Source organism: Rutilus rutilus (genome assembly GCF_951802725.1).
Source record: "Rutilus rutilus genome assembly, chromosome: 13".
Classification (NCBI taxonomy): domain Eukaryota; kingdom Metazoa; phylum Chordata; class Actinopteri; order Cypriniformes; family Leuciscidae; genus Rutilus; species Rutilus rutilus.
The window spans coordinates 38,513,552-38,541,307 of NC_140218.1; the positions used below are offsets into that span (position 1 = coordinate 38,513,552).

The 27,756-nt window shown below is 46.7% G+C and overlaps 2 protein-coding genes across 7 annotated transcripts; one reads left to right on the forward strand and one right to left on the reverse strand.

Moving 5' to 3' along the window:
- Nucleotides 1-1,070: 1,070 nt before the first annotated feature.
- On the reverse strand, nt 1,071-7,879 carry lsm14b (LSM family member 14B). Of its 6 annotated transcripts, none has more exons than XM_084428302.1 (9): nt 7,664-7,879; nt 6,677-6,840; nt 6,472-6,607; nt 5,452-5,604; nt 2,629-2,715; nt 2,394-2,555; nt 2,144-2,291; nt 1,903-2,071; nt 1,071-1,546 (listed from the first exon to the last, which is right to left on the reverse strand). In XM_084428302.1, the coding sequence occupies exons 1-8, from the start codon at nt 7,782-7,784 to the stop codon at nt 1,909-1,911; spliced, it is 1,134 nt and encodes a 377-aa protein (XP_084284428.1). In that variant the 5' UTR covers nt 7,785-7,879; the 3' UTR covers nt 1,071-1,546; nt 1,903-1,908. The 6 variants fall into 6 exon arrangements, 4 of the variants coding, with proteins under 4 accessions (XP_084284428.1, XP_084284426.1, XP_084284429.1 ...); XM_084428300.1 differs by having other exon boundaries at nt 5,452-5,610; XR_014629561.1 differs by having other exon boundaries at nt 1,101-1,546; nt 1,851-2,071.
- A 1,458-nt stretch (nt 7,880-9,337) lies between these two features.
- Nucleotides 9,338-20,152, forward strand: mtg2 (mitochondrial ribosome-associated GTPase 2). Its single transcript, XM_084428304.1, has 7 exons — nt 9,338-9,382; nt 10,007-10,305; nt 11,357-11,504; nt 16,194-16,309; nt 17,785-18,003; nt 18,375-18,513; nt 19,449-20,152. The coding sequence occupies exons 2-7, from the start codon at nt 10,192-10,194 to the stop codon at nt 19,805-19,807; spliced, it is 1,095 nt and encodes a 364-aa protein (XP_084284430.1). The 5' UTR covers nt 9,338-9,382; nt 10,007-10,191; the 3' UTR covers nt 19,808-20,152.
- Nucleotides 20,153-27,756: the final 7,604 nt, after the last annotated feature.

The window sequence follows — 27,756 nt, forward strand, 5'->3', positions numbered from 1 at the left end:
AATTTTACTTTGACTTTCTATTAATGCAATACAATGCAATACAATACAATTTACTCTGCAATTGTCTGTCTGTAAACTCTTTTAGAAAAATGTGGTGCACTTGAGCATGTTTAAAGTCTTCACAAGAAAAATAAATCTAATTTGGATTACTTACAAAAATACAGTTACATTGTAACAAGTAATGTTAGATCATCCATAGGCCCACACAAAAGAGCAACTCTGCAGCTACTTTAATCATGTAGACTTGGTGCATAGTTAGCAAATATATGTACTGTGTTAACATTGTTTTAATCAAGCCAGGCAACAGTCACACTGACAGTCAGATGTGGTGTGTGTATGTGTATGTGTGCGTGCCTATGAATGCGTGCATTTGTATGTGTGCGTGTATGAAAAAAAGTGTCCTAAATGAAAACTGTGCAACCCAATGTCACAAAAAAGACTTGTATATATGTATTATAGTTCATTTTTCAACTTTAAAGTGTTAGTTTCTTTCATGATTTCAGTTTTTTTTTTTCTAAATAAAAAAAACAGTAAATTTATTCTTGGTTTTTTTATTTTTGTCTATTTAAATTCTATTTACAAACTCACCACACACAGTAATGGTCAATAACTGTAATTTGTTGAAAGCTTATCTTTTTCTGAAAAAGATGACACCTTGCACATGAAGATGCACATTGTTTTAGAATTTTACAGTAAAAACGAATTATGTGAAAAACCCCTATTTTAGCTTCAGGTTGTAAAGGGTTAAACAGTTTTGCTATGGCAAGGCAATAACTATGACAGAAGAAAAAGGAAAAGCATAATTTTCTGCATGCATCTTGGTGTGCACATTCACAGGTGATCAGGGACTCGGGCATCTTTCCTCTGCCCGTTTTTACTATAAGCTACTGGAACTGACCATTACCTACCATTTGTAAACGGTTTAATGTCTTAAGGACTGTTCCTCAGGTGCATGTGCAAATATTTGCACTATAAATTGTGCATGAAAAACTTGAGAAAAATTTAAAACTATACTGGGGTACTAATTATATATAGAAAAGACTTCCACACACCTTAAGTACCACCATACCCCTTGATCAAGCATGCAGACGCAAGATTTTAATTTCCTATGTTTATTAACAATTACATCAACAACAAGATCCCCTTACAATTTTACAAAAAAACAAACAAAAAAAAACAATTATAATAAATAAGAATTATTGGGGGATGACATATAGACTGAAGTTTATCTACTCCATTTAAATGCATATCTTTGTACAACCAGATAACTGGCCATACATACAAATAAAAGTGCTATCCCAATTCAAATGCAGAAAGATCCCAGACAGATTCAGGTGCATTTACATGGTAAAGTAGCAGGGTTCTTCACATACACGAAACAAAGGAAAAAGGCCATTTTATGTCAAATTAAAAGTAATCAATGCAGCCATTTTTTTTTTTTACAAGCGGTGGTTGTTTGATGAAGAGAAAATTCAAGTAATATTAGCCACTGAAGATTTTGGCCACTGGAAATCAAACTCGTAGACAAGACCAAGGCAAAACGCATCTGGAGGAAAGAGGTATGAAGAGCAAGATTAATCCATAGAAGCCACCATTCACACTTACAATCAACATGAAACTGCCACTGCGGGTGGAATCTGATTCATCCATAAAGAACAGAGAGGTTGGTGAAAAGGTTGAGTACGTCTCGGATAAACATGGGCACTTTAAGCTCAGAAACTACAGAAAGAGGAAATGTGTATTGATCTAAAGTAAATGGGGTCAATTGAGACTCTCTGAATTTTAAAGCTGTAAAGAGACAACCATCCTAAAGTGTTCACAGGAACCATTGAAACATCCTCCATTCTTACAGTGGCGTACTCAGTCAGATGGAGTTGAGCGAAGCGAGCAGGATTGACTCACGTCGGGTCACAGTCGTCCGCTGCCTACTCTCTGTGGAAGGGGACGCTGCACCGCCCCTCGGCCCCGACGCCCTCGGTAACCCCCCCGAAACCCACGGCCTCTCAGATACCGGCCCGGCACCCCAAAGGTCTCCACGTTCAGCTTCCTTTCCTCAGCCCATGTGGTGCGTCTGGGGGAGAAGAAACAAACACTCACTGACAAGCAGCGTTCCTGCCGGACAGAAGTCACCGACGGGTTATACCTCGCCTTGAGCTCGGAGGAGATGTTGTCAAAGAAGCACTTTGCTTTATTGTAGAAGCACTTCGGCCCGAGCAGATCCTCTTTAACTGCGCTCTCGTTCTCGGGCTTTTCCCGCTCTTTATCACTTTCCTCTGGGGTCACTTTTGGCTCTGACAAAGCAAAGACACTAATTAACAGGAATAAAGAACGGTGAATTCTGCAGGGTGGATTTAGAGAAAGAGACACTCAAAGGCCTGGTCAGAGGGAAATACCTTCAACACTGAGCTGGTCTTCAATCTCTTTCTCCACGTCATCTTTATTGAACTGTGCATTTGCCGTTTCAAAATCAAAGTCCGCTTCGAACTGCAAGGTGCTGGGCTTTGAGTTCCCTACGAGGATTTGACCTCGACCGCGGTTCCTGGACCGTCGAGTTCCTACAAGACAGCTCATGTTCAAAAGATAGTAGTCTACGTCAACAAACGGTGTCATTAAAACAAGAGTCTTCACCTGGTTTCCTCCTACTGGTTGGAGGCTTGTTCTCGTCATTAGCTTGACTCGGCCCCTTCAAGACGCCTTGCTGTGCAGCTGAATCACCTCAGAGGAAGGAAAACACATCTTTCTGAAACTCAAGCAAGCAGCTTTCCTAAAGAGCAGGTCAAGTCAATCATCCATCACAATACACACTAGGGCTGGGTTTAAAAAAAAGAAGAAAAAAAGAAGATATTTCTCGATTCTCATTTTTATGAACCGATATCGATTCTTAAATCAAGAATCGATTAGTCATCCTGTTTTCAGTTGATGAATGGAACATTGTAGCGCATCCCATCCAATAAATCGCAATAATCTTTGTGCTTTGTTACTATTGATATGAAACAAAGTCTCAGATTTCAAATTACGCCCATTTTCTTACGAAATTCTAAAACAATGACCATGTTGTCGCAGTGGCGTGAGATCGCTCTGGCTCAGCTCTAGAGAAGCACATGATCTTCTCTTCCGCCTTAATACCAGTTACAGTGCGAGATAAACATGAATGAGCATCTGAAAGTGTGTTAAAGGTAGAGAACAACTTATCGAAGTCTGTATCATGTGACATGGAATCGCTCAGTGTTTCAACCGTGGAAAGACGTCAGTAAATCAGCTTGTAAACAATGTCATGTAACGTCACATTTACCTCAGAAAAACCAGATCCAGTGGCCATAAACTCATCAGTCAGAGAGAAATATTAACTCTAGAGAGGAGCATTCTGCTAAATATATGCACCATATTACATATTCATTATAATATTTAATGTTCTTCAATTTTTAATGCATGTTTGAATAAATCTGGCAGGTTTTTATGACAACCACCATTTAAATGTTTATATTTCATATAACTTTATTATAAAAATAAGTGTAATTTAAGTGTTTGTATACAAATCAATTCATTTTTACCTTCAATATTACAGTAGGCTAATGAAGCCTATAGCCTACAACTGACTCCCATAGTTTACAGCATTAGTTATGAGATTTGTTTTCCTTGAGAAAATTTGCCATGTATTGCACCTGATATCCAAAATAATATTGAATCGAATTGTGAAATTTGTGTCAATACCCAGCCCTAATACACACACCTGCAGCCTCTGGAAGTGTCATGAAGTGGACCAGTGACGTTCAGAGTTCGTTCAGTGTGTTCAAGTGGGCACGAAGACCACAAGTGCTCGAAGACTAGTTTACTCAAATGGACACTTAACCAGTGTGTGATTGTGGCGCTTCATTTGCAAACATTTTACAAAATGCATATAATCTGAATATAAACAAATCTTGCACTGGAAAGTTTTCCCAAGACGGGTCATGAAATCACATGATGAAGTGACAGGACACACTTAGCCTCAGGTACTGCTCCACAGCGCTTTTACACACAGACTGGGTTTAGTGTGTTAAATGACTGCAAGTGTGTATCACCTCATTTTGCAATGCAGAAGCAAGAGGTTTTCTGTGAATGTGTGACTACAGATTCATTAGGCGCTATAGGGAAATAACGAGAATAACAGTGCAATAAACCGTAAAACTATGTGCAAAATCAGTGCGTTTATTATAACATTATTTTAATGCATTACGCAAGACATTAGTTTGCAATATCAAGCAGCATAACAGATTGTAGAACAGCTGGAAGCGGATGAAACCAGAAGCCAAACGATCACCGTGCTCACGTCAGGTAAGGTGGATTGAGGCCCTCAACACTAAAGCCAAACTCTAATCAGTCCCTCCAGATCCTGCATTATTCCTAATTTAACCGCAAAATAATCACAAAAAAGTAAAATACCTCACAAACCATTAAATTATAAATCACCCAATAGAAATATCTCTAGTTTAATTAAAGTTTCAATGCATTTTTACGCAGAGATGTTGCGGGAAAAGGGGAAACTCCTTTTCCTCTATATACTGAAGCCTATAATGTAAAACGCATTTTGCAGCAGCGAGTGTCTGGCTCACTCATTGGCTGTGCTGCGGCAACTGCACATCCAATGGCGCGGGCGCCTCCGTCGTGTGCACCAGTGAGCTAGCATCACGCCATTACACGTCAGAGCCCACCAAGGGGGCGTGGCCTTAGCCTATATTATTATTTTACTGTCTATGATATTAGTCCCCGAAAAACGCCATTTTAGCAGGTTTAACGACTGAAGCAACAACTTGCCAGGTTACTATAGTGCGGCCGGCTACGCAATACTTGTTCCCTACTCTCAGGGAACCGAGGTTACGATGGGAACCGAGTAGTTCCCTTTCGAAAGGTCACTTCGTATTGCGTTGCTATAGCCTACGCAGTGGGGACGCCATGCTAAACGCCGCACTGTAAGTAACTGGTTGCCTTCTGTAGCTCAGGACCCTCACCTCAGGATTTACACAGTTCTACAGTATAAATTACTACACCTGCTGTTAATATTTGCATAGGTCAGGTAGAAAAATTGCCCATAGGTTGTTTTAAAAGTTAATTTGATGAGAATTTGATTAGACCAAAATAAACAAGCATTATGCATTTTGTTTGTGATTTGTCTCATGTATGACTATTGTGCATCTGACATAATACTATTATGGTAAATGTGATGTCCTAATTATAAAAAAAAGAAGCAAATTCACTAATTTCTGGAAATTACCACCACAATCATTTTGATCGTGCAAAAAAATAGTGCAATCCTGGAGGGACTGACTAATAGCACTGCAGCGCTGTTTGAGGCCAAGCGTATCCCATCAGGAATCACATGCAAGACGTCACAACATGACTTTTTTTTACGGCGTCAGGGTTGAGAGCTCAGGGTGTGTGTGACGTGTGTGTGTGTGTGTGTGTGGGACTCACTGCTGAAGGCTCTCTGCGCTCCTCGACCGCCCCTCTGCGCTCGGCCGGTCTCTCCTGCTCCGCTCGAACCCTTCAGTGGGGCTTTCTCTACAGGCACAGTCTGAACCGCCTGCTCCACCATAGGACCCCTCCTCACCGGGACACCATGCAGACCTGAGCCTCACACACAGAGACCTGAGTACACACTGAGGCCTAGGGCCGCTGCGTACCGCTGGTTGAGACACACACACACACCGAGGCCTAGGGCCACCGCGTACTGCTGGTTGAGGCACACACACACACACACACACACACACTCACAGAGGCCCAGGGCCGCCGCGTACTGCTGGTTGAGGCACACACACACACCCACCGAGGCCTAGGGCCACCGCGTACTGCTGGTTGAGGCACACACACACACACACACTCACAGAGGCCCAGGGCCGCCGCGTACTGCTGGTTGAGGCACACACACACACACACACACCCACCGAGGCCCAGGGCCGCCGCGTACTGCTGGTTGAGGCACACACACACACTCACCGAGGCCTAGGGCCGCTGCATACTGCTGGTTGAGGCGCACACACACACACTCACCGAGGCCCAGGGCCGCCGCGTACTGCTGGTTGAGGCACACACACACACACACACTCACCGAGGCCCAGGGCCGCCGCGTACTGCTGGTTGAGGCACACACACACACACTCACCGAGGCCCAGGGCCGCCGCGTACTGCTGGTTGAGGCACACACACACACACTCACCGAGGCCCAGGGCCGCCGCGTACTGCTGGTTGAGGCACACACACACACACACACTCACACTCACCGAGGCCCAGGGCTGCCGCGTACTGCTGGTTGAGGCACACACACACACACACACACACACACACTCACACTCACCGAGGCCCAGGGCCGCCGCGTACTGCTGGTTGAGGCACACACACACACACACACACTCACACTCACCGAGGCCCAGGGCTGCCGCGTACTGCTGGTTGAGGCACACACACACACACACACACACACACACTCACACTCACCGAGGCCCAGGGCCGCCGCGTACTGCTGGTTGAGGAGGGAGCTGGCCGCCAGCTGGCTGTAGGAGGGTAGCATGTTTCGGTAGGGACTGTATCCGCCCTGCGACCCGTAGTGAGCGGACGACGTCCCGACTGACGACTAATGAGAGGAAACAATCAGCGCTGCGTCTGAACGAGCTGAGGACACATGACTGAGTTACACACACACCTGAACTATAGCAGGGTCCTGAGGAAGACTGTGGTGGATCTTCAGAGGCTCACACACTGTGATGTCCTTGATGTCACTTCCCCTGAAGATGATGTACTCGAACACCTCGTCCCTCGGGGGAACGGGCCGGTCCGTCGGTCGCCCCTCTGTGCCGAAAGACCTCACTGACAAACACACACACCGCAGTGAGACGCTGCTGAAGCTAACGTGACCTGCAGGCCTGTCATGAGCAGCGTCTGAAACACTCCTTCACTCATCCCTATATAGTGGACAGGGAGCGGTTTCAGACACAGCTATAGTCAAACAAAACCATGTGGTACAAAACAGTCCTGAACACTGGAGCTCAAACCCAACCAGACGTCAACAGAAGTGGTTACAGGACTGGCACTGCAGTGTTACCGACAGAGTTAGCAAACCATAAGATTTTATTACATTTGACCACTTGCACGATTAGGTTTTAGCTCGACTGTTCAAACCCGACTGAAAGACTGTAGCGGTTCGGGGTCATTAATGCAGTGTTTCCCAGTAACACCACTAGTGCAGATTCTGGTTATCTCTTATCTGACCCATATTACGAGCTGATGAGTTGATTCAAGTGTGATCGATTAGGAAGAGTTGGTGTGCCAACAAGAACAGGGTTAAGAAACACTGCATTAATGACGTCTGTGAACATGTGACACGTCATTTAAATGTTTATATAACTGTTCATTTGATTTAATATTGAAAAGAAGTGGTTTAAAACTAATTTATGAACACGTTAACATGTTCTTTAAATGGTTTAATAACTGTTTATTTGATTTAACATCATTCAAGAGATGGCCTCAAAATAACTATGTTTTTAAAAGACGACTACTTGTTGGACGCGTATTATGAATTCGTGTGAAAATTGATGAACGTTCAGCACTTTGACAGCGGGATTCTGAGCAGATGCTGTGTGTGTGTGTGTGTGTGTGTGTGTGTGTGTGTGTGTTATATCTCCACACTCACCTTTCGCCAGGGCCACGGTCGAGTTATCAGTGTCGATAGTGTATAATATTCCCTCATAGCGAATCTGCGCTTTAGAGATCAGACTGATCTTACTGCCGATGTAAGGAGTGCCGCTGCTCATGGTGTCAGAGATAAACACTTCAGCTGATGAAAGAAGACTCAAACACAGACTGAATCAAGCGAACACCTGCAGCATGACGAGCTGTTACTGTAGTAAGAGAGCAGATCCTGGTCAGTGTGATTTATAGAGAGTCTCTCACCCCGCCCTCGGCTGACCTGCTGACCTGCCGCACCTGCGCCGCATCTCACACACACCGATCACTGATCACACACACCGATCACTGATCACACACCTGCTGAACAATACAGCGCTCTAAGTGGAGAAAATTAAGGGTTATGTTTTTTTTAAATATTATATTACAGTTTTTCTCAATTGCTAAAACACTAAAACCCATTGGCTGAATAAAGTTCTCAGTTGCCTGAACTCATTGAGCTAATTGTGCAGTCTGTTGTCAATACCTTAAACCATTTCACATGGTAAAACACAATTTGCAGATCTCACTTAGACTTTTCAGCAAAACTCTAAACACATTCTTATTCTCAAAACACATTCTGCACTGTAATGCACACGTCATCCACACTGGTAAACACAAGTGGCAACAATCAAATACAACTAGAGAATGTCATTGATTGAACACAACCACTCAAAACTGATTTAACCTGTTTCAAATGATGCCCAAAGACAAGAAGAAGCACACTGATCACGTTTACTCCTTTGATTTTAGTATTGTATACTGTAGTACAGTGTATTGTATTGTAGGCTGTATACTGTGAACAAATTGTATGGCCTGAACATTGTGCTTTCCATTTGTTAACAGCACTGACTGCTCAATAGATTTTGACTGGTTGCAGGTTCATATCAACAAAGAACAATAATTACTGTATCACAGAGACAAAGGACAAGTGTGTGAGATGCAGGGTACAGTACTGTAAGAATAGGGGTACAAGGAGGAGGAAGAACAAAAACAAATTGCAAAGAGCAAAGCAGAGTAGTCATTGCTGATCAGTTTTGAGCTACTATAGAACATGTTTTCGTTCATCAAAAGACCATGACGGAAAAATATTAAATTTGTTTTGGGATTAAAAATGTACTTCTCTCTGAGAACCATGTTTAGAACAATGTGTTTTCTATTTTTTGGTGTATTGTTTACTGACTGCTTGATAGTGTATATCATTTTGATCACTTTGTCTATGATTTGAGGTAAAACTGGTAGGCTACACAGGTAAAACTGTTTTGAGGCGAAAGTTTCATTTTGCAAGAGGAGTCAGAGGTTTTGTAAATAGTGCTTGAAGACGAGGTTTTGTGTTTAATGTTTTCAGAAAAAGGAGCAAGGTTTCAGAAATTGTGTTTTAGCAATTGAGAAAAACTGTATTATATTACAAACCATCATGAAAAGCCAACTTTAGCTTTGAGAAATAAACATATCACATAATATTATTTAATAGTAATTATTTTTTATATGTTTCTAAATAAACATTCAATCATTTTTATAAACTAAATAACGTTCATTTAAACTATGAAATACTTATTATCTAAAATGATATATTTTGTACTTGTGTCCACATCAACGCTTCACACTCCATTCCAGTAGGTGGCGGAAATGAACAACAGCTGACTTGCTGAAGAAGAAGAAGAAGAAGAAGAAGATTGTCAGTTCAGTCAGAGCCCGTCTACGGAGAGCCTTGGCACTCCCTATTCAGCCCCATTGTATTGATTTTGGTTGCAGTTCCATTAGAATTCCACTGGGGGTGATCGCGAGCGAGTGCAGACTGAATGGGAGTCAATGGGGCTATACGGCTAAATGTGTCTCTTTCACCCGATTGCCGTTGAGAAATCTCAGATTTTATTGTAGGCTTTGCAAGTTCAACATAGGTTATAGGTCGAAAGTTGAATGAACGAGTACTTATTTCTTTTCGATTTCTTACAGGTTGAGTTGTTGTTGCCCATAACACGCTAGCATTCTGCTAATGACGTCAGCATTCTGACGTCATTGACATTTTAAAAGACTTTTTAAACCAAATAAGTGGCTCTAAAAAATCTAACACCCAGCAATGTGTAATTTCTTTGCATCTCCTTTCGAATACAACATTCAAATTACTAGACAAAAAATTATATCCTGAGAAAAGTGGATTTTGAGGGTTTTTCGCCATAGACCTCCATTCATTCTGCACTCGCTCGCGAGCGCCCCCGCATGGACAGAGACGTGTTACTGCAGCCAGTCCAGAAACCGGAAGTAAGCAGAGAGTGCCAATTCTCTTCCTATTAGACATTCTCTGGTTCAGTTCTTTTGCGGCTGTGATTAATAGTATTTTTTATAATGGTTTATGATTGTTTTATAGAAATCGTCAAGTTTTATTTACATGGCGGTTAGATCAAGCACTCTTCGTACCTCCAGCTGTTTTTAGCCGCAAGCATTCGCAGCGTAACACGTTTCTGATTGGAATAACCTCATCTCTGAAACCCTGGCATGTTGTTTGAGAACAACCTGAAGCTCGTGCGCATGTGCGGCAGGAGTGTGTGTGAAGCGCTGATCCAGCGAGCACACAAACACAAGACAGTCCCGCTGTCGGAGAAGAAGCTGGTGAGTGAGTGTGTGGGAGAGAGAGAGAGTGAGTGAGTGAGTGTGAGTGAGTGAGTGAGTGAGTGAGTGTGAGTGAGTGAGTGAGTGTGAGAGAGAGAGAGAGAGAGAGAGTGAGTGTGTGAGAGAGAGAGAGAGACTGACTGTGTGTGTGTGTGAGAGAGAGAGTGAGAGAGTGTGTGTGTGTGTAAGAGAGAGAGAGAGAGAGAGTGTGAGTGAGTGAGTGAGTGAGTGTGAGAGAGAGAGAGAGAGAGAGAGAGAGAGAGAGAGAGAGTGTGTGAGAGAGAGAGACTGTGTGTGTGTGTGAGAGAGAGAGTGAGAGAGTGTGTGTGTGTAAGAGAGAGAGAGAGAGACTGACTGTGTGTGTGTAAGAGAGAGAGAGTGTGTGTAAGAGAGAGAGAGAGAGAGAGAGAGAGAGAGAGAGTGTGTGTGTGTGTGTGTGTGTGTGTGTGTGTGTGTGTAAGAGAGAGAGAGACTGACTGTGTGTGTAAGAGAGAGAGAGACTGACTGTGTGTGTGAGAGAGAGAGAGACTGACTGTGTGTGTGTGTGTGTGTGTGTGTGTGTGTGTGTGTGTGTGTGTGTGTGTGAGTGAGAGAACACACACATGCCTTATCGTAATACCCACACTTGCGTCTTCGCACTTGTCTACTTGCATGACGTATTTCCTCTATTTGGCCCAAGTGTTCAAGTAGGCGTAAAGACCGCAAGTGTGTGTAGAACTCTTGATTACTCGATGGGACACACTTATATTAAGTGTTTACAGAGCTTTTGTTTATTATATTTTAAATACTTTGCATTTTTTAAATAAACTTCTACAGGTCTGTACAGTAGTCGCTATGAAACAGAATACACACATTTAAAATTGTGGTGCTTGTAATTAAGTGATTAAAACAGTTGTACAAAATAAGCCTACACACACTCATCTCTGAACCAATAACATGTGCAACACTTTATGGTTTTAATTTGACCGGGCAACACACACACACACACACACACACACACACACACACACACACGCGCGCTACATCACACATCTCCCCTGTTCCTCCTCAGAGCCGGTATTTCGTGGACCAGCGCAGGGTGAGGGTTGTGGCGGGACGGGGGGGTGACGGAGCCTCCAGCTTCCACAGTGAGCCCTGGAAGGAGTGGGGGGGTCCAGACGGCGGGGACGGAGGAGCCGGAGGAGACGTCATCATCAGAGGTACGCCGCTGAACCCTCTGGTCTCAGGACAAGGCCTGGGTGTTCCCAATGTAACGGGCCTCTGAAACCTTCAGCCTTCCTTTTGATCGGTAGTAAATGCTGCTCCATCTGAACACCAGAGTCTCACACACACACACACACACACACACACACACCAAATATCCCTCTGAACTAGGGCTGTAATCAACCAAAGAAAATCTTGGTCGACTGAAATCTTGAAATTTTCGACTAAAAATCGACTAAAAATTACGTTAGGAAAAAAACGTTACATTAATTAGCTGTGCACTGTGCGCTGTACTTGGTAGCCTTGTTGTCCGCCTAAAATAATTATAAATAAACATAAAAAACTATTTTTTTATATTTGCTATTTGCAGTATTAAATCGTTTTTGACCTAATTATTTAGCACTGAAATGAGTGTGACCCGAGTCTGCCGGCTCTGACAGCGTTGCATCACGTGCACCTGCGCAATATCAGAGCCTATGATTTCCGAAAATAGTACTGTTGTCAACTAGTGATATCATCACAAGAACTTTTGAGGAATATGCAACATAATTTAGACAATTGTTGTTGTCATATGTATTATAATAACTGACAGACACTATAATTTCAGCCGCTCTGTGCAGATCAGCTTCGCGGATGAGACACGAATAGACTATTATCTTAAACACAAAAGGCACGTCCACTTTAATAAAAAAATAATATTTATTAAACAAACCAGATCAAGAGCAGAAACGAAATAAAGTGCATAACTGAAAAATAAAGCATAGGCTCAAAACTAATACAAACAGTGAGCACAGCGCAAATTTGCATTCGACTTTTTTCCCATTTTCTATTTTTTTAAATGCTGCCACACTGCCGATGTCTTTGTTGACTTGACATGGTAGAAGAGGACTGACTAACTATGAATTAAACGCTCTCACAATTAAATAAATAATATTCAGCAAACCTTATAGTAGCCTGCTCTCTTCAATCTATCTGTCTCTCTTCTCCAGTGGGTTGGGCTAATCCAAAAGAAGTGAAAACAAGGGGGGTGTTCTGAAGACAGACTGTTACCTGTGAAACAGGGGTGCTCTGAAAACACCCCCATTAGCAATTAGTGCTTTCCACCTCATGGAATGAACGCAGCAAAACTGATGAAATGAATGCAGCAAAAAATCGACCAATCAGAATTTTGGTCGAGCCAGACCAATTAATCGACTAATCGACTGGGAGATTACAGCCCTACTCTGAACACCAGAGGGCATCTCACACACACACCAAATATCGCTCTGAACACCAGAGGGCTTCTCACACACACACCAAATATCCCTCTGAACACCAGAGGGCATCTCACACACACACACCCCGGATATCCTTTTAAACACCAGAGGGCATCTCACACACACACACCAAATATCCCTCTGAACACCAGAGGGCATCTCACACACACACACACACACCAAATATCCCTCTGAACACTAGAGGGCATCTCACACACACACACACACACACACACACACACACTCACACACACACCAAATATCCCTCTGAACACCAGAGGGCATCTCACACACACACACCCCGGATATCCTTTTAAACACCAGAGGGCATCTCACACACACACACACACACACACACACACACCAAATATCCCTCTGAACACCAGAGGGCATCTCACACACACACACACACACACCAGATATCCCTCTGAACACCAGAGGGCATCTCACACACACACACACACACACACACACACACACACACACACCAGATATCCCTCTGAACACCAGAGGGCATCTCACACACACACACACACACACCAGATATCCCTCTGAACACCAGAGGGCGTCTCACACACACACACACACACACACACACCAGATATCCCTCTGAACACCAGAGGGCATCTCACACACACACACACACCAGATATCCCTCTGAACACCAGAGGGCGTCTCACACACACACACACACACACACACACACACACACCAGATATCCCTCTGAACACCAGAGGGCGTCTCACACACACACACACACACACACACACACACACGCACGCACGCCAGATATCCCTCTGAACACCAGAGGGTATCTCTCTCACACACACACACACAGTGGCTCAGTGGTTCATGTAGATTGTCTACAAACCGGAAGGTTGGTGGTTCAATCCCCGGTTCCACCTGACCAAGTGTCGAGGTGTCCTTGAGCAAGACACCTAACCCCAGCTTCTCCCGACGAGCTGGATCGCCTTGCATGGCTGACACCGCCGTCGGTGTATGAATGAGTGAGTGAATGGGTGAATGTGAGGCAATATTGTAAAGCGCTTTGGTGGCCATTGGGTCTGTGAAAGCGCTATATAAATGCAGTCCATTTACCATTTACCATTTACACACACACACACACACACACACACACACACACACACGCACGCCAGATATCCCTCTGAACACCAGAGGGCATCTCACACACACACACACACACACACACACACACACACACCAGATATCCCTCTGAACACCAGAGGGCGTCTCACACGTCAATCCAGGAAATCTCTATCGCTGTAGCTGATTAAACAGAAGATTGAAACGCTTTGATTTGTTAAGTGTTGTCTTTTGTTGGACAAGAGGTTCATAAATGCTGCTCATGTTTGGAAAGATGTTTGACACGTGTTGCTTTTTCAAATGCACGTTATAAGCGACTCAATCTCGCAGTGCTTTCAGAGTGAGCAGCGTTTACTGCTGATCACAGAGCCGCACATCACGAGCTGCGCACAGAAAATAATCGTAGCCTTTGTGATTTCTAGGGCTGCCCTCGACTAAAGATTTTTTGTAGGAAACTAGAAGTCATTCATTTAAGCCATTAGTCGAGTAATCGTGTGTTTACATTAACAAGCCATAAATCATAGTGCGCCTTTAATTGCCTAAAATACATATAGCCTAATCAGCGCACAAACTCACACATAGTTTGCCACAGCGCACCGTCAAACGTAATGATTATGAATGTGTTGTGGAAAAAACAGAAGGAGACTGTCTAAATATTTTAATAATGTATTGGTAATGTCTTCTGTGTTTTCGGCTGCAGTGACTAAAGTAGGGGTGTAAGAAAAAATCGATACACATGAGTATCGCGATATTTTATTTTGCAATACTGTATCGATTTTCAAAAACGCAATATCGATTTTTTTTATTTATTTTTTTTACGTCCAAAAATATTCGTGGTAAGACGGTGGTTCACGTTTATGTTGTTTAAAAGGCTCGCCGAACGGTGCGTGTCCACTGGCATGGAGCGAGCGGAGCAAGCGTTTTCAATTCATTCCGGAAGTCGAGCTTCACGCTCAGCAGTGCATTTTGGGATTGACAGCGGACCGGAGAAAGTGTTGAGAGCGACTGAGAGCGTCAAATTGGGCAGTTCTCGACTTTATGCAAATATCAAGCGAAAAACGCGGTCGGCAGTTTATGATGGATTTAGTGCGTAAATCATTTTGTTTACAAATTAGACGCTTTGCAGTTGTTTATATATGTTAAAGATTTTATTTTGGATGTGTTTATTGTTATTATATTGGCTGGGTTTATAAAATTGAAAGGATCTTTACCTGGTGCATTTGGAAACAAAGCTTGTCTATTTCTAAATGTAATCGCGTGCATGATGATTATACTGTCCGTGTGTTGAAAAAAACAAACACACTCGTAACAGACACACCCCAAAGCGGAGACGTTACAGCGTTGCCAGCGGCACAGAGCGTAGTTTTGCCGCTGTAGTGGACGCGCACCGTGAAGCTGCGTTCACACCAAACGCGAATAGAGTGTCTGGCACTGTTCACGTTGTTGTTTTGTATTGTGACAGGGGCTATGTATTTTCTTTTATTATGGCCTACTTGAGAAATATAAAAATTTGCTCACTAAGAACCTGTGAACCACAATACCAAACTGGCAGTCTGATTTTCTGTGAACTGAATTGTTAACCTAAAGTAAACTTCTTTGACTTTTATGCACATCATGTCTTTTTTTAAATATTATTTTTTCTAAAATTATAGTCCTACTTTAAAAAAATCCCAATATATCGCCTTATGCACAGTATCGAAATATATTGCAATATATTGAATCGTGACCCATGTATCGTGATACGTATCGTATCGCCAGATTCTTGCCAATACACAGCCCTAGACTAAAGTAACGATGCTGACTCGTCCTCTCCGCAGTAGTGGACACGCAGGTTTCATACGGGTTACTTAATCAGAGAATATTTATTTTCCATTTGAATCTGTTCATTCAAATGTAGACATTTCAAACTTTCTATAGATATATTTCTCATGTCTGTGAGGCAAGTATAAGCTAAGTTTCAGTTCATTATGTGATGCGCTCAAGTTCAAGACCAAATCGACAGAAAACGCCTTTACAGTAGGTATTACTCTTATCTCTATGACCAAAGATTACGGGCTGTTTGTCATGCAGTAACCACGCTCTCCTCACAAACACTTGAATATGCGCCAAAGATAGTAGTGCCCTAAAGCACATTTGTCTAGGTTAACATTAGAGCTTGTAAAGTGCTGCTTCTTACATGTTTCAAGTGATAAGCCATGTTTGAGGTCGATAAATGATAGACGAATGTTTGGATTTCCTGCTGTTAACGATCTGTCCATTACAGCCTAACTAAACTTCTGAATGCCATAGCAAAAGGTTTGAATACTCCTTCGCTCTCGTTCGCAGTGGACCGGCAGGTGAAGTCACTGTCCTCTGTGTCAGCAGTGTATCGTGGGAAAGACGGAGTGGCAGGAAGCAGTAAAAACCGCTACGGACGCAATGGCAGCCCGACCTACATCTCAGTGAGTTTCCCTCCCTCCTGTTCACCACAGGGTTAACGAGCAGCTCTAGTCACGTGACTCTGTTCACCACAGGGTTAACGAGTAGCTCTAGTCACGTGACTGTTCACCGCAGGGTTAACGAGCAGCTCTAGTCACGTGACTGTTCACCACAGGGTTAACGAGCAGCTCTAGTCACGTGACTCTGTTCACCGCAGGGTTAACGAGCAGCTCTAGTCACGTGACTGTTCACCACAGGGTTAACGAGTAGCTCTAGTCACGTGACTGTTCACCGCAGGGTTAACGAGCAGCTCTAGTCACGTGACTGTTCACCGCAGGGTTAACGAGCAGCTCTAGTCACGTGACTGTTCACCACAGGGTTAACGAGTAGCTCTAGTCACGTGACTGTTCACCGCAGGGTTAACGAGCAGCTCTAGTCACGTGACTCTGTTCACCGCAGGGTTAACGAGTAGCTCTAGTCACGTGACTCTGTTCACCGCAGGGTTAACGAGTAGCTCTAGTCACGTGACCGTTCACCGCAGGGTTAACGAGCAGCTCTAGTCACGTGACTCTGTTCACCGCAGGGTTAACGAGCAGCTCTAGTCACGTGACCGTTCACCGCAGGGTTAACGAGCAGCTCTAGTCACGTGACTCTGTTCACCACAGGGTTAACGAGCAGCTCTAGTCACGTGACTCTGTTCACCGCAGGGTTAACGAGCAGCTCTAGTCACGTGACTCTGTTCACCGCAGGGTTAACGAGCAGCTCTAGTCACGTGACTCTGTTCACCACAGGGTTAACGAGCAGCTCTAGTCACGTGACTCTGTTCACTGCAGGGTTAACGAGCAGCTCTAGTCACGTGACTCTGTTCACTGCAGGGTTAACGAGCAGCTCTAGTCACGTGACTCTGTTCACTGCAGGGTTAACGAGCAGCTCTAGTCACGTGACTCTGTTCACCACAGGGTTAACGAGCAGCTCTAGTCACTTGATGCTGTTCACCACAGGGTTAACGAGCAGCTCTAGTCACGTGACTCTGTTCACTGCAGGGTTAACGAGCAGCTCTAGTCACGTGACTCTGTTCACTGCAGGGTTAACGAGCAGCTCTAGTCACGTGACTCTGTTCACCACAGGGTTAACGAGCAGCTCTAGTCACTTGATGCTGTTCACCACAGGGTTAACGAGCAGCTCTAGTCACGTGACTCTGTTCACCACAGGGTTAACGAGCAGCTCTAGTCACGTGACTCTGTTCACTGCAGGGTTAACGAGCAGCTCTAGTCACGTGACTCTGTTCACCACAGGGTTAACGAGCAGCTCTAGTCACGTGACTCTGTTCACCGCAGGGTTAACGAGCAGCTCTAGTCACGTGACTCTGTTCACCACAGGGTTAACGAGCAGCTCTAGTCACGTGACTCTGTTCACCGCAGGGTTAACGAGCAGCTCTAGTCACGTGACTGTTCACCACAGGGTTAACGAGCAGCTCTAGTGACTCTGTTCACCGCAGGTTCCTCTGGGCACGGCTGTGAAGGAAGCGGGCGAGACGCTGGCGGACCTCTCTCTCCACCAGCAGCAGTTCACCCTGGCGTACGGAGGGGCCGGCGGGAAGGGGAACCGCTTCTTCCTGTCGAACGAGAACCGGGCGCCGCTGACGGCCACGGCGGGAGAGAAGGGCCAGGAGCGGGAGGTTCAGCTGGAGCTGCGCACCATGGCTCATGCCGCACTGGTCAGAGCTCACACCTCACACACACTTCAGCAGCCAATAGATGTCTCTATATTCTTTTATATACATATATATACACGGGCGGTGTGAAACAAAATACCATTGTATAGTTTTAATAGTTTTTATTATTATTTTTTTTAAATTCATCGTTAAAAAAAAGTACTTTGATGGTTTGATGATCGACTTTATTTACATATATGACCTTAAAGGAATCCAAAAGTAATCAGATTGCTTTACTTTCATAATGTGGTGCTTGGATTACGTTACTGAATACTTTTTTTTATTTTATGAACTTATTTTGTAACCGTAACGGAATACATTTTAAAAGTAACCCTCCCAGCCCTGACTGTTGATTGTTTCTGTTTTCTGAGCAGGTCGGCTTTCCAAACGCAGGCAAGTCCTCTCTGCTGCGAGCGATCTCTAACGCCCGGCCGGCTGTGGCCCCGTACCCCTTCACCACACTCAAACCTCACGTGGGCATCGTCCAATACAGGGACCATGAGCAGGTGGCAGGTGTGTGTGTGTGTGTGTGTGTGTGTGTGTGTGTGTGTGTGTGTGTGTGTGTGTGTGTGTGTGTGAGTGAGTGAGTGAGTGAGTGTGTTTGTACCCCTTCACCACACTCAAACCTCACGTGGGCATCGTCCAGTACAGGGACCATGAGCAGGTGGCAGGTGTGTGTGTGTGTGTGTGTGTGAGTGTATGTATGTATGTATGTATGTATGAGTGTGTGTGTGTGTATGAGTGTGATTGTACCCCTTCACCACACTCAAACCTCACGTGGGCATCGTCCAGTACAGGGACCATGAGCAGGTGGCAGGTGGGTGTGTGTGTGTGTGTGTGTATGTATGTATGTATGTATGAGTGTGTGTGTATGAGTGTGATTGTACCCCTTCACCACACTCAAACCTCACGTGGGCATCGTCCAGTACAGGGACCATGAGCAGGTGGCAGGTGAGTGTGAGTGTGATTGTGTATTTCTGAGTGTGTGTGTGTGTGTGTGTGTGTGTGTGTGTGTGTGTGTTCAGTGTTCACTCTGTCAGAGAACAGATCTCCCGTTAAAGCTCTTACTCTCTCTCTGTACTGGAGTGGCTGTTTGTATAGGCCAACTGTGTTGTTTTTTTAAAAAAAATATATATATTTTTTTATATATATATAAATGTCTGTGTGATCTTGCTACACAGTACTCTACCTACGGGGATAAATAAACACTACTACTATATCCTTGTATTTTAACCATAATTGAATGACTCTATCTAAGGGAACCGAGGTTACGTAACAAAGACGTGATGGGGAAACTCCTTTTCTCTATAAATGCTCTTAGGGCCCGAAACAGGCAGAGCAAGTGTAATTGTTGAGAGAGAGAGAGAGATGCATACACGAGCAGATGGCAGGGGTGTGTGTGTGTAACAGATCGGCTGTTAAAGCTCTTGTTTCTTTCTTTCTTTCAGTGGCTGATATTCCCGGGCTGATCCCCGGAGCTCATCTGAACCGTGGGCTGGGTGTGTGTTTCCTGCGGCACATCGAGCGCTGCCGTGTCCTGCTGTATGTGCTGGACATGTCGTGTGCGGAGCCCTGGGTTCAGCTCCAGCAGCTGAGCTTCGAGCTCGACCAGTACAGCCCTCAGCTCTCCCTCAGACCGCATGCCATCGTGGCCAACAAGATGGACCTGCCGGGGGCCAGGAGGAGCCTGGAGGCTCTGAGGAGCCGCGTCCCGCACACGGTCATCCCTGTGTCTGCACTGACCGGAGAAAACACCGGAGAGCTGATCCTGCACCTGAGGCGGATGTACGACAGCGGACTCTCTTAGCAAACATCTGCCCTTCTCCAGCTCCTGGTCATTAGCACACAGTCATCATAACCTGATTCTACACGTACACTGGTGGCCGTAAGCCGGATCATGCAGGTTAATACGAGACTACTAATGTGATCACTTCACATGTGCAGTTACTGTATTCACAGTCTTACAAATGCATCGCCATGAAGACGCAGAGCTGCTAAGCCGGGATGTTTCACTCTGTACAGGAAGGGAAGGGATAATGTGTGTTCATCATCGCTAAATAAACCCTGGTCCTCTTCATGTCGGCTCTCGCCACTTTACTTTGCACTACTGGAGCTGCTTGAACAAGTCTGCAATAAAGTATTTTGTATTTCATGTACTTTTGTTTTTCATAACTAATAGAGTAAATCTATGTTTATAATTTTCTGGTTTAAAAGCCATAAACTGAAGCCACTCAGTGTATCATCGAGCTTGCATGAGACACGGGATCTAAAGAAACCAGTATACGGGCCGCAAGTAATTAAAGTTAGAAGCATTTTAAATAATTGATCTGTTTTTTTTCTGGTGTTGGCCTCAGATCTTCAGGTCATGCTGCAGTTCAGTAATATTTGACTAAGGAATTGTGTAAATTTGGGTAAGTCACATGTCTTGTTCAGGACAGGTGTCTTTGGGGACAAGTTATGCATGCAATGATGCATTCTGGGAAGTTCGGTTTACTACCGGTAGTTGAAGTCGTGTTTATGACGTCAGGTGTCGGAGTAAGATGGTCATGTACCTTCTCTTAATTAACTACACAAAATACAGCTAGGATTTTTAACTCGACTTCTTCAAAAATAGAAAAATAAGCACAACGAATGTGCATCATGTGCATTTAGCTTTTGTAATTAGAATCCTGAATTTTTTCCACTGACCAATTTTTTTTTACCTATTGATATTTGCCCTTCTTCAATGTAGAAATGAATCTAAAAAAAATATTTTATTGCATGTCCACTACAAACACCATACGTACAAACAAAAAAATAGAGGCATCTCTGACATATTTCACAATGTGCCTGGCAGGGGATTAGGAATAAGACAGATGTGCCCCATCATAAGGAGAGCGGCAATCCGCCCAGAGTTAGAGACGGCCAATCATCTTAATCAGTCGTTTGATCGGGGAGACAGTGATGCTGTCTCAGTGATGCCACCACCACCACCACCACTGGTGACTACATCTCCTGCTGGCATATTAATGAAATAGTGGTTAGTCAGGTCTTTAAGAAATGCAATCCTCGTAAAAGCCCAGGTCCAGATAAGATATATGGTAATGTTTTTAAACCCTGCGGTTCAGTTGGGTAAAGTTTCACCTATTACATCCACTGTATTCACATTTAGAGAAACCAAAGACTCGTGTTAGAATTCTGTTTGTGGATTTCTCATCAGCTTTTATCTGTATTTCCTCAAGAGCATTAGCAGAGACCTGGCTAAAGAGCAGAGACCCAGGCTAAAGAGCAGAGACCCTGGCTAAAGAGCAGAGACCCAGGCTAAAGAGCAGAGACAAGAGCAGAGACCCTGGCTAAAGAGCAGAGACCCAGGCTAAAGAGCAGAGACCCTGGCTAAAAAGCAGAGACCTGGCTAAAGAGCAGAGACCCTGGCTAAAAAGCAGAGACCCAGGCTAAAGAGCAGAGACCCAGGCTAAAGAGCAGAGACCCAGGCTAAAAAGCAGAGACCCAGGCTAAAGAGCAGAGACCCAGGCTAAAGAGCAGAGACCCTGGCTAAAGAGCAGAGACCCTGGCTAAAGAGCAGAGACCCAGGCTAAAGAGCAGAGACCCTGGCTAAAGAGCAGAGACCCTGGCTAAACAGCAGAGACCCTGGCTAAAGAGCAGAGACAAGAGCAGAGACCCTGGCTAAAGAGCAGAGACCCTGGCTAAAGAGCAGAGACCCAGGCTAAAGAGCAGAGACCCTGGCTAAAGAGCAGAGACCCTGGCAAAACAGCAGAGACCCTGGCTAAAGAGCAGAGACAAGAGCAGAGACCCTGGCTAAAGAGCAGAGACCCTGGCTAAAGAGCAGAGACCCTGGCTAAACAGCAGAGACCCTGGCTAAAGAGCAGAGACAAGAGCAGAGACCCTGGCTAAAGAGCAGAGACCCTGGCTAAAGAGCAGAGACCCTGGCTAAAGAGCAGAGACCCTGGCTAAAGAGCAGAGACCCTGGCTAAACAGCAGAGACCCTGGCTAAAGAGCAGAGACCCTGGCTAAAGAGCAGAGACAAGAGCAGAGACCCTGGCTAAAGAGCAGAGACCCTGGCTAAAGAGCAGAGACCCAGGCTAAAGAGCAGAGACCCTGGCTAAAGAGCAGAGACCCTGGCTAAACAGCAGAGACCCTGGCTAAAGAGCAGAGACAAGAGCAGAGACCCTGGCTAAAGAGCAGAGACCCTGGCTAAAGAGCAGAGACCCTGGCTAAACAGCAGAGACCCTGGCTAAAGAGCAGAGACAAGAGCAGAGACCCAGGCTAAAGAGCAGAGACCCTGGCTAAAGAGCAGAGACCCTGGCTAAAGAGCAGAGACCCTGGCTAAACAGCAGAGACCCTGGCTAAAGAGCAGAGACAAGAGCAGAGACCCTGGCTAAAGAGCAGAGACCCTGGCTAAAGAGCAGAGACCCTGGCTAAAGAGCAGAGACCCTGGCTAAAGAGCAGAGACCCTGCCTAAAGAGCAGAGACCCAGGCTAAAGAGCAGAGACCCAGGCTAAAGAGCAGAGATCCAGGCTAAAGAGCAGAGACCCTGGCTAAAGAGCAGAGACCCTGGCTAAAGAGCAGAGACCCTGGCTAAAGAGCAGAGACCCTGGCTAAAGAGCAGAGACCCTGGCTAAAGAGCAGAGACCCTGGCTAAAAAGCAGAGACCTGGCTAAAGAGCAGAGACCCAGGCTAAAGAGCAGAGACCCTGGCTAAAAAGCAGAGACCTGGCTAAAGAGCAGAGACCCTGGCTAAAGAGCAGAGACAAGAGCAGAGACCCTGGCTAAAGAGCAGAGACAAGAGCAGAGACCCTGGCTGAAGAGCAGAGACCCTGGCTAAAGAGCAGAGACCCTGGCTAAAGAGCAGAGACCCTGGCTAAAGAGCAGAGACCCTGGCTAAAGAGCAGAGACAAGAGCAGAGACCCTGGCTAAAGAGCAGAGACAAGAGCAGAGACCCTGGCTAAAGAGCAGAGACCCTGGCTAAAGAGCAGAGACCCTGGCTAAAGAGCAGAGACAAGAGCAGATACCCTGGCTAAAGAGCAGAGACCCTGGCTAAAGAGCGGAGACAAGAGCAGAGACCCTGGCTAAAGAGCAGAGACCCTGGCTAAAGAGCAGAGACAAGAGCAGAGACCCTGGCTAAAGAGCAGAGACCCTGGCTAAAGAGCAGAGACCCTGGCTAAAGAGCAGAGACCCTGGCTAAAGAGCAGAGACCCTGGCTAAAGAGCAGAGACCCAGGCTAAAGAGCAGAGACCCTGGCTAAAGAGCAGAGACCCTGGCTAAAGAGCAGAGACCCAGGCTAAAGAGCAGAGACCCTGGCTAAAGAGCAGAGACCCTGGCTAAAGAGCAGAGACCCTGGCTAAAGAGCAGAGACCCTGGCTAAAGAGCAGAGACCCTGGCTAAAGAGCAGAGACCCTGGCTAAAGAGCAGATACCCTGGCTAAAGAGCAGAGACCCTGGCTAAAGAGCAGAGACCCTGGCTAAAGAGCAGAGACCCAGGCTAAAGAGCAGAGACCCTGGCTAAAGAGCAGAGACCCTGGCTACAGAGCAGAGACAAGAGCAGAGACCCAGGCTAAAGAGCAGAGACAAGAGCAGAGACCCTGGCTAAAGAGCAGAGACCCAGGCTAAAGAGCAGAGACAAGAGCAGAGACCCAGGCTAAAGAGCAGAGACAAGAGCAGAGACCCTGGCTAAAGAGCAGAGACCCAGGCTACAGAGCAGAGACCCAGGCTACAGAGCAGAGACAAGAGCAGAGACCCAGGCTAAAGAGCAGAGACAAGAGCAGAGACCCTGGCTAAAGAGCAGAGACCCAGGCTAAAGAGCAGAGACCCTGGCTAAAGAGCAGAGACCCTGCCTAAAGAGCAGAGACCCAGGCTAAAGAGCAGAGACCCTGGCTAAAGAGCAGAGACCCTGCCTAAAGAGCAGAGACCCTGGCTAAAGAGCAGAGACCCTGGCTAAAGAGCAGAGACCCAGGCTACAGAGCAGAGACCCTAGGCTAAAGAGCAGAGACCCAGGCTACAGAGCAGAGACCCTAGGCTAAAGAGCAGAGACCCTGGCTAAAGAGCAGAGACCCTTGCTAAAGAGCAGAGACCCTGGCTAAAGAGCAGAGACCCTGGCTAAAGAGCAGAGGCCCTGGCTAAAGAGCAGAGACCCAGGCTAAAGAGCAGAGACCCTGGCTAAAGAGCAGAGACCCTGGCTAAAGAGCAGAGACCCAGGCTAAAGAGCAGAGACCCAGGCTAAAGAGCAGAGACCCAGGCTAAAGAGCAGAGACCCTGGCTAAAGAGCAGAGACCCAGGCTAAAGAGCAGAGACCCTGGCTAAAGAGCAGAGACCCTGGCTAAAGAGCAGAGACCCAGGCTAAAGAGCAGAGACAAGAGCAGAGACCCTGGCTAAAGAGCAGAGACCCTGGCTAAAGAGCAGAGACCCTGGCTAAAGAGCAGAGACCCAGGCTAAAGAGCAGAGACCCTGGCTAAAGAGCAGAGACCCTGGCTACAGAGCAGAGACAAGAGCAGAGACCCTGGCTAAAGAGCAGAGACCCAGGCTAAAGAGCAGAGACCCTGGCTAAAGAGCAGAGACCCAGGCTACAGAGCAGAGACCCAGGCTACAGAGCAGAGACCCAGGCTAAAGAGCAGAGACCCAGGCTAAAGAGCAGAGACAAGAGCAGAGACCCTGGCTAAAGAGCAGAGATCCAGGCTAAAGAGCAGAGACAAGAGCAGAGACCCTGGCTAAAGAGCAGAGACCCAGGCTACAGAGCAGAGACCCAGGCTACAGAGCAGAGACCCTGGCTAAAGAGCAGAGACCCTGGCTAAAGAACAGAGACCCTGGCTAAAGAGCAGAGACCCTGCCTAAAGAGCAGAGACCCTGGCTAAAGAGCAGAGACCCTGGCTAAAGAGCAGAGACTCAGGCTAAAGAGCAGAGACCCTGGCTAAAGAGCAGAGACCCTGGCTAAAGAGCAGAGACCCTGGCTAAAGAGCAGAGACCCTGGCTAAAGAGCAGAGACAAGAGCAGAGACCCTGGCTAAAGAGCAGAGACCCTGGCTAAAGAGCAGAGACCCAGGCTAAAGAGCAGAGACCCAGGCTAAAGAGCAGAGACCCTGGCTAAAGAGCAGAGACCCTGGCTAAAGAGCAGAGACCCAGGCTAAAGAGCAGAGACCCTGGCTAAAGAGCAGAGACCCTGGCTAAAGAGCAGAGACCCTGGCTAAAGAGCAGAGACCCTGGCTAAAGAGCAGAGACCCAGGCTAAAGAGCAGAGACCCTGGCTAAAGAGCAGAGACCCTGGCTAAACAGCAGAGACCCTGGCTAAAGAGCAGAGACCCTGGCTAAAGAGCAGAGACCCAGGCTAAAGAGCAGAGACCCTGGCTAAAAAGCAGAGACCTGGCTAAAGAGCAGAGACCCAGGCTAAAGAGCAGAGACCCTGGCTAAAGAGCAGAGACCCTGGCTAAAGAGCAGAGACCCTGGCTAAAGAGCAGAGACCCTGGCTAAAGAGCAGAGACCCTGGCTAAAGAGCAGAGACAAGAGCAGAGACCCAGGCTACAGAGCAGAGACCCTGGCTAAAGAGCAGAGACCCAGGCTAAAGAGCAGAGACCCAGGCTAAAGAGCAGAGACCCTGGCTAAAGAGCAGAGACCCTGGCTAAACAGCAGAGACCCTGGCTAAAGAGCAGAGACAAGAGCAGAGACCCTGGCTAAAGAGCAGAGACCCTGGCTAAAGAGCAGAGACCCAGGCTAAAGAGCAGAGACCCTGGCTAAAAAGCAGAGACCTGGCTAAAGAGCAGAGACCCAGGCTAAAGAGCAGAGACCCTGGCTAAAAAGCAGAGACCTGGCTAAAGAGCAGAGACCCTGGCTAAAGAGCAGAGACCCTGGCTAAAGAGCAGAGACAAGAGCAGAGACCCTGGCTAAAGAGCAGAGACCCTGGCTAAAGAGCAGAGACCCAGGCTAAAGAGCAGAGACCCTGGCTAAAGAGCAGAGACCCAGGCTACAGAGCAGAGACCCTGGCTAAAGAGCAGAGACCCTGGCTAAAGAGCAGAGACCCAGGCTAAAGAGCAGAGTACCTGGCTAAAGAGCAGAGACCCTGGCTAAACAGCAGAGACCCTGGCTAAAGAGCAGAGACAAGAGCAGAGACCCTGGCTAAAGAGCAGAGACCCTGGCTAAAGAGCAGAGACCCAGGCTAAAGAGCAGAGACCCTGGCTATAAAGCAGAGACCTGGCTAAAGAGCAGAGACCCAGGCTAAAGAGCAGAGACCCTGGCTAAAAAGCAGAGACCTGGCTAAAGAGCAGAGACCCTGGCTAAAGAGCAGAGACAAGAGCAGAGACCCTGGCTAAAGAGCAGAGACAAGAGCAGAGACCCTGGCTAAAGAGCAGAGACCCTGGCTAAAAAGCAGAGACCCAGGCTACAGAGCAGAGACCCTGGCTAAAGAGCAGAGACCCTGGCTAAAGAGCAGAGGCCCTGGCTAAAGAGCAGAGACCCAGGCTAAAGAGCAGAGACCCTGGCTAAAGAGCAGAGACCCTGGCTAAAGAGCAGAGACCCAGGCTAAAGAGCAGAGACCCAGGCTAAAGAGCAGAGACCCAGGCTAAAGAGCAGAGACCCTGGCTAAAGAGCAGAGACCCAGGCTAAAGAGCAGAGACCCTGGCTAAAGAGCAGAGACCCTGGCTAAAGAGCAGAGACCCTGGCTAAAGAGCAGAGACCCAGGCTAAGGAGCAGAGACAAGAGCAGAGACCCTGGCTAAAGAGCAGAGACCCTGGCTAAAGAGCAGAGACAAGAGCAGAGACCCTGGCTAAAGAGCAGAGACCCTGGCTAAAGAGCAGAGACCCTGGCTAAAGAGCAGAGACCCTGGCTAAAGAGCAGAGACAAGAGCAGAGACCCTGGCTAAAGAGCAGAGACCCTGGCTAAAGAGCAGAGACCCTGGCTAAAGAGCAGAGACCCTGGCTAAAGAGCAGAGACCCAGGCTAAAGAGCAGAGACCCAGGCTAAAGAGCAGAGACCCTGTCTACACCGGAGTAGCTCTAGCCCCAGATGTCAGTCACGATCCTGCTCCTGCCCCTGTGTCTACACCGGAGTAGCTCTAGCCCCAGATCTCAGTCACGATCCTGCTCCTGCCCCTGTGTCTACACCGGAGTCGCCCCAGCCCCAGATCTCAGTCACGATCCTACAGAGCAGAGACCCAGGCTACAGAGCAGAGACAAGAGCAGAGACCCAGGCTAAAGAGCAGAGACAAGAGCAGAGACCCTGGCTAAAGAGCAGAGACCCTGGCTAAAGAGCAGAGACCCTGGCTAAAGAGCAGAGACCCTGGCTAAAGAGCAGAGACCCTGGCTAAAGAGCAGAGACCCAGGCTAAAGAGCAGAGACCCAGGCTAAAGAGCAGAGACCCTGGCTAAAGAGCAGAGACCCTGGCTAAAGAGCAGAGACCCAGGCTAAAGAGCAGAGACAAGAGCAGAGACCCTGGCTAAAGAGCAGAGACAAGAGCAGAGACCCTGGCTAAAGAGCAGAGACCCTGGCTAAAGAGCAGAGACAAGAGCAGAGACCCTGGCTAAAGAGCAGAGACCCTGGCTAAAGAGCAGAGACCCTGGCTAAAGAGCAGAGACCCTGGCTAAAGAGCAGAGACCCAGGCTAAAGAGCAGAGACCCAGGCTAAAGAGCAGAGACCCTGTCTACACCGGAGTAGCTCTAGCCCCAGATGTCAGTCACGATCCTGCTCCTGCCCCTGTGTCTACACCGGAGTAGCTCTAGCCCCAGATCTCAGTCACGATCCTGCTCCTGCCCCTGTGTCTACACCGGAGTCGCCCCAGCCCCA